Source organism: Salvelinus fontinalis, chromosome 35 (genome assembly GCF_029448725.1).
Source record: "Salvelinus fontinalis isolate EN_2023a chromosome 35, ASM2944872v1, whole genome shotgun sequence".
Taxonomy (NCBI): Eukaryota; Metazoa; Chordata; class Actinopteri; order Salmoniformes; family Salmonidae; genus Salvelinus; species Salvelinus fontinalis.
Genome location: NC_074699.1, coordinates 37,781,694 through 37,788,812, shown reverse-complemented (window position 1 = coordinate 37,788,812; position 7,119 = coordinate 37,781,694). Strand labels below are relative to the sequence as shown.

The 7,119-nt window shown below is 47.5% G+C and overlaps 1 protein-coding gene across 1 annotated transcript in view; it reads left to right on the top strand.

Moving 5' to 3' along the window:
- mctp2b (multiple C2 domains, transmembrane 2b) overlaps window positions 1-7,119 on the top strand; it is a 158,985-nt gene that overhangs the window by 80,877 nt on the left and 70,989 nt on the right. The window contains exon 3 of the mRNA XM_055900086.1: window positions 4,837-4,896. Within this exon, the coding sequence (XP_055756061.1) occupies window positions 4,837-4,896 (60 nt within the window). The remainder of the gene's footprint in view (window positions 1-4,836; window positions 4,897-7,119) is intronic.

Genomic DNA, 7,119 nt, shown 5'->3' with positions numbered 1-7,119 from the left:
TTAGAATAGATGTTTCGGTGGTTGTAGGTCTATCAGCGGCTCCTGATGGTGTCTGTTGTAATGGATACGTCAGGCGTCCATTGTTCTTAGAATAGATGTTTCGGTGGTTCTAGGTCGATCAGCGGCTCCTGATGGTGTCTGTTGTAATGGATACGTCAGGCGTCCATTGTTCTTAGAATAGATGTTTCGGTGGTTCTAGGTCGATCAGCGGCTCCTGATGGTGTCTGTTGTAATGGATACGTCAGGCGTCCATTGTTCTTAGAATAGATGTTTCGGTGGTTCTAGGTCTATCAGCGGCTCCTGATGGTGTCTGTTGTAATGGATACGTCAGGCGTCAATTGTTCTTAGAATAGATGTTTCGGTGGTTGTAGGTCTATCAGCGGCTCCTGATGGTGTCTGTTGTAATGGATACGTCAGGCGTCCATTGTTCTTAGAATAGATGTTTCGGTGGTTGTAGGTCTATCAGCGGCTCCTGATGGTGTCTGTTGTAATGGATACGTCAGGCGTCCATTGTTCTTAGAATAGATGTTTCGGTGGTTGTAGGTCTATCAGCGGCTCCTGATGGTGTCTGTTGTAATGGATACGTCAGGCGTCCATTGTTCTTAGAATAGATGTTTCGGTGGTTCTAGGTCTATCAGCGGCTCCTGATGGTGTCTGTTGTTATGGATACGTCAGGCGTCCATTGTTGTTAGAATAGATGTTTCGGTGGTTGTAGGTCTATCAGCGGCTCCTGATGGTGTCTGTTGTAATGGATACGTCAGGCGTCCATTGTTCTTAGAATAGATGTTTCGGTGGTTCTAGGTCGATCAGCGGCTCCTGATGGTGTCTGTTGTAATGGATACGTCAGGCGTCCATTGTTCTTAGATAGATGTTTCGGTGGTTGTAGGTCTATCAGCGGCTCCTGATGGTGTCTGTTGTAATGGATACGTCAGGCGTCCATTGTTCTTAGAATAGATGTTTCGGTGGTTGTAGGTCTATCAGCGGCTCCTGATGGTGTCTGCTGTAATGGATACGTCAGGCGTCCATTGTTCTTAGAATAGATGTTTCGGTGGTTGTAGGTCTATCAGCGGCTCCTGATGGTGTCTGTTGTAATGGATACGTCAGGCGTCAATTGTTCTTAGAATAGATGTTTCGGTGGTTGTAGGTCTATCAGCGGCTCCTGATAGTGTCTGTTGTAATGGATACGTCAGGCGTCCATTGTTCTTAGAATAGATGTTTCGGTGGTTGTAGGTCTATCAGCGGCTCCTGATGGTGTCTGCTGTAATGGATACGTCAGGCGTCCATTGTTCTTAGAATAGATGTTTCGGTGGTTGTAGGTCTATCAGCGGCTCCTGATGGTGTCTGCTGTAATGGATACGTCAGGCGTCCATTGTTCTTAGAATAGATGTTTCGGTGGTTGTAGGTCTATCAGCGGCTCCTGATGGTGTCTGCTGTAATGGATACGTCAGGCGTCCATTGTTCTTAGAATAGATGTTTCGGTGGTTGTAGGTCTATCAGCGGCTCCTGATGGTGTCTGCTGTAATGGATACGTCAGGCGTCCATTGTTCTTAGAATAGATGTTTCGGTGGTTGTAGGTCTATCAGCGGCTCCTGATGGTGTCTGCTGTAATGGATACGTCAGGCGTCCATTGTTCTTAGAATAGATGTTTCGGTGGTTGTAGGTCTATCAGCGGCTCCTGATGGTGTCTGCTGTAATGGATACGTCAGGCGTCCATTGTTCTTAGAATAGATGTTTCGGTGGTTGTAGGTCTATCAGCGGCTCCTGATGGTGTCTGTTGTAATGGATACGTCAGGCGTCCATTGTTCTTAGAATAGATGTTTCGGTGGTTGTAGGTCTATCAGCGGCTCCTGATGGTGTCTGCTGTAATGGATACGTCAGGCGTCCATTGTTCTTAGAATAGATGTTTCGGTGGTTGTAGGTCTATCAGCGGCTCCTGATGGTGTCTGCTGTAATGGATACGTCAGGCGTCCATTGTTCTTAGAATAGATGTTTCGGTGGTTGTAGGTCTATCAGCGGCTCCTGATGGTGTCTGTTGTAATGGATACGTCAGGCGTCAATTGTTCTTAGAATAGATGTTTCGGTGGTTGTAGGTCTATCAGCGGCTCCTGATGGTGTCTGTTGTAATGGATACGTCAGGCGTCCATTGTTCTTAGAATAGATGTTTCGGTGGTTGTAGGTCTATCAGCGGCTCCTGATGGTGTCTGTTGTAATGGATACGTCAGGCGTCCATTGTTCTTAGAATAGATGTTTCGGTGGTTGTAGGTCTATCAGCGGCTCCTGATGGTGTCTGCTGTAATGGATACGTCAGGCGTCCATTGTTCTTAGAATAGATGTTTCGGTGGTTGTAGGTCTATCAGCGGCTCCTGATGGTGTCTGTTGTAATGGATACGTCGGGCGTCCATTGTTGTTAGATTAGATGTTTCGGTGGTTGTCGCTATTCGCATCCTAGAGTTACATAATTTCTTGCTGCAGTCTAGTAATTAGTATCTAAGATTTGCTCTTATTCTGTAGGGATCGATAGTGTTAGAGTTGAACCATTTCCATCCGTGTAGCCGATGCTCCACGTGGTGTGGTTAGGAATTCAACGACCATTACAACCTTAGCGGACACCGAGGTTTGTGTGTTCTAGTTTTGGTACTCAACTATTCCCCATCACAGCTCCCGCTGTGGGTTTGTCTGTTCTAGTTTTGGTACTCAACTATTCCCCTTCACAGCTCCCGCTGTGGGTTTGTCTGTTCTAGTTTTGGTACTCAACTATTCCCCATCACAGCTCCCGCTGTGGGTTTGTGTGTTCTAGTTTTGGTACTCAACTATTCCCCATCACAGCTCCCGCTGTGGGTTTGTCTGTTCTAGTTTTGGTACTCAACTATTCCCCATCACAGCTCCCGCTGTGGGTTTGTGTGTTCTAGTTTTGGTACTCAACTATTCCCCATCACAGCTCCCGCTGTGGGTTTGCTTAGTCTGAAGAGGATTTCTTCGGGAGGGGGGTTTATTCGTAACAATAGAAAAGGAGGTTCCAGGATGCCAGATCATGTCTGTGCTCACGGGGGCGTGGCCGCTGACTAGTTAAACTTTACAGGGAATGAAATTCTCTCAAAATTAAAGGTTAACATCACATTACATCATTTCACAAATAGTTTCATCTTTACTCATTCATTTTATACAAGAATTAGATGCAAACCCCATAATGGAGAAATGTACACATTCAGAGATATAGCTGTGTGTTTCCTGTCCTCCATGAGGTCACCAAATGAAACACACTCGTCATAACTGTCCCTTAAGAGTCCACGGACCAATCCCACACTCTCAAAGGTCACGGACCAATCCCACATCTCAAAGGTCACGGACCAATCCCACATCTCAAAGGTCACGGACCAATCCCACACTCTCAAAGGTGGACATATTGTTTAACACTCCCATTTTGGTGCATTTGGGAGTTTGGCCCAGTGAAATCCCTCGTTCTCTCTGTTTGGCCCAGTGAAATCCCTCGTTCTCTCTGTTTGGCCCAGTGAAATCCCTCGTTCTCTCTGTTTGACCCAGTGAAATCCCTCGTTCTCTCTGGTTGGCCCAGTGAAATCCCTCGTTCTCTCTGTTTGGCCCAGTGAAATCCCTCGTTCTTTCTGTTTGGCCCAGTGAAATCCCTCGTTCTCTCTGTTTGACCCAGTGAAATCCCTCGTTCTCTCTGTTTGGCCCAGTGAAATCCCTCGTTCTCTCTGTTTGACCCAGTGAAATCCCTCGTTCTCTCTGTTTGGCCCAGTGAAATCCCTCGTTCTCTCTGTTTGACCCAGTGAAATCCCTCGTTCTCTCTGTTTGGCCCAGTGAAATCCCTCGTTCTCTCTGTTTGACCCAGTGAAATCCCTCGTTCTCTCTGTTTGGCCCAGTGAAATCCCTCGTTCTCTCTGTTTGACCCAGTGAAATCCCTCGTTCTCTCTGTTTGGCCCAGTGAAATCCCTCGTTCTCTCTGTTTGGCCCAGTGAAATCCCTCGTTCTCTCTGTTTGGCCCAGTGAAATCCCTCGTTCTCTCTGTTTGGCCCAGTGAAATCCCTCGTTCTCTCTGGTTGGCCCAGTGAAATCCCTCGTTCTCTCTGTTTGGCCCAGTGAAATCCCTCGTTCTCTCTGTGGTCTCTCTCTCTGCATGACCAGGGCGGGAGAGTCTCCGCCAGGAATGTATGGCCTGAGATAACAGAACCTGGGTGTAGGAGAGAATGAGAGAAAAGGGGAAGCCACGATACCCAGAAAGGGTCATGACATCAGCTACGTAGAGAGAAGTCAAATTGTTCAAGTCATTAATCTCAGTTGTGTGGCTTATCATTGTATCCTGCAGCAGAGGACTGTTTCATAACTACATGGACACGGAGAGTTTAATCAGGAAATACAAGAGACTGGCTGACAGGCACCGGCTATACTTTACAGGTTTAGGATCGTCATTTGATCACTCTTTTATCGCTGAACATTTTCCTGCGTGGCAGGAGATGCAGATGAGCTTGATGATCTACAGAAATGAACTGAAACCCCACACTAACACACAGTTATATTAACAGCATTGCCCTTTTCATCTACTTCCGGACAGCTAATAACCACCGATCAACCAACATTATCCACTAAACTTTCAAATCCTGCAGGATTATTTTTCTGTTACAATATAGGTCAAATGAAGTTCCTACATCTGTATAGATGTACTTCCAACATGTTACATGGACTTGATCTGAAAATCTTACTGTCATTGTTTCTTTCAGGCTTTGTTTCTGGTGACATCATGGTATAACAGGATAATGCTGTATCTTGTGGGTTATGACTGTTTGTTAATGGAATGAATGTGTGTGTCTGTCTCAACAGCAGAACGGTGACAGCCATGACCTTGAGACCCAAACATCACAAGACATGGAGAACAACAGTGTAAGTTCTAAATCAAGGGCACACTGTACCACAGCCGTCTAATTCTGCGTCCCTAATGGACACTGTACCACAGAGGTCTAATTCTGCGTCCCTAATGGACACTGTACCACAGGAGTCTAATTCTGCGTCCCTAATGGACACTGTACCACAGCTGTCTAATTCTGCGTCCCTAATGGACACTGTACCACAGCCGTCTAATTCTGCGTCCCTAATGGACACTGTACCACAGGAGTCTAATTCTGCGTCCCTGATGGACACTGTACCACAGCTGTCTAATTCTGCGTCCCTAATGGACACTGTACCACAGGAGTCTAATGCTGCGTCCCAGATGGACACTGTACCACAGGAGTCTAATGCTGCGTCCCTAATGGACACTGTACCACAGGAGTCTAATTCTGCGTCCCTAATGGACACTGTACCACAGAGGTCTAATGCTGCGTCCCAGATGGACACTGTACCACAGAGGTCTAACACTGTGTCCCAGATGGACACTGTACTACTGATTGACTGGCTGACTGGCTTATTTGCTTGCTGACTGGCAGGTTTACTGACTGACTGACTGAAAGGGTTTGAGCTCTGAGCTGGGCTGGTCAGGGTTACAGAGTTATAGCTCTGAGCTGGTCTGGTCTGGTCAGGGTTATAGAGGTAGAGCTCTGAGCTGGTCTGGTCTGGTCAGGGTTATAGAGTTACAGCTCTTAGCTGGTCTGGTCTGGTCTGGACAGGGTTATAGAGTTAGAGCTCTGAGCTGGTCTGGTCAGGGTTATAGAGTTAGAGCTCTGGTCTGGTCTGGTCAGGGTTATAGAGTTAGAGCTCTGAGCTGGTCTGGTCAGGGTTATAGAGTTAGAGCTCTGAGCTGTCTGGTCTGGTCAGGGTTATAGAGTTAGAGCTCTGAGCTGGACTGGTCAGGGTTATAGAGTTAGAGCTCTGAGCTGGTCTGGTCTGGTCAGGGTTATAGAGTTAGAGCTCTGAGCTGGTCTGGTCTGGTCAGGGTTATAGAGTTAGAGCTCTGGACTGGTCAGGGTTATAGAGTTAGAGCTCTGGTCTGGTCTGGTCAGGGTTATAGAGTTAGAGCTCTGAGCTGGTCTGGTCTGGTCAGGGTTATAGAGTTAGAGCTCTGGACTGGTCAGGGTTATAGAGTTAGAGCTCTGAGCTGGTCTGGTCTGGTCAGGGTTATAGAGTTAGAGCTCTGAGCTGGTCTGGTCAGGGTTATAGAGTTAGAGCTCTGAGCTGGTCAGGGTTATAGAGTTAGAGCTCTGAGCTGGTCTGGTCAGGGTTATAGAGTTAGAGCTCTGAGCTGGTCTGGTCAGGGTTATAGAGTTAGAGCTCTGAGCTGGTCTGGTCAGGGTTATAGAGTTAGAGCTCTGAGCTGGTCTGGTCAGGGTTATAGAGTTAGAGCTCTGAGCTGGTCTGGTCTGGTCAGGGTTATAGAGTTAGAGCTCTGAGCTGGTCTGGTCAGGGTTATAGAGTTAGAGCTCTGAGCTGGACTGGTCAGGGTTATAGAGTTAGAGCTCTGAGCTGGTCTGGTTAGGGTTATAGAGTTAGAGCTCTGAGCTGGTCTGGGTTATAGAGTTAGAGCTCTGAGCTGGTCTGGGTTATAGAGTTAGAGCTCTGGTCTGGTCTGGGTTATAGAGTTAGAGCTCTGAGCTGGTCTGGTCAGGGTTATAGAGTTAGAGCTCTGAGCTGGACTGGTCAGGGTTATAGAGTTAGAGCTCTGAGCTGGTCTGGTCTGGTCAGGGTTATAGAGTTAGAGCTCTGAGCTGGTCTGGTCTGGTCAGGGTTATAGAGTTAGAGCTCTGGACTGGTCAGGGTTATAGAGTTAGAGCTCTGGTCTGGTCTGGTCAGGGTTATAGAGTTAGAGCTCTGAGCTGGTCTGGTCTGGTCAGGGTTATAGAGTTAGAGCTCTGGACTGGTCAGGGTTATAGAGTTAGAGCTCTGAGCTGGTCTGGTCTGGTCAGGGTTATAGAGTTAGAGCTCTGAGCTGGTCTGGTCAGGGTTATAGAGTTAGAGCTCTGAGCTGGTCAGGGTTATAGAGTTAGAGCTCTGAGCTGGTCTGGTCAGGGTTATAGAGTTACAGCTCTGGGCTGGTCTGGTCAGGGTTATAGAGTTAGAGCTCTGAGCTGGTCTGGTCTGGTCAGGGTTATAGAGTTAGAGCTCTGAGCTGGTCTGGTCAGGGTTATAGAGTTAGAGCTCTGAGCTGGTCTGGTCAGGGTTATAGAGTTAGAG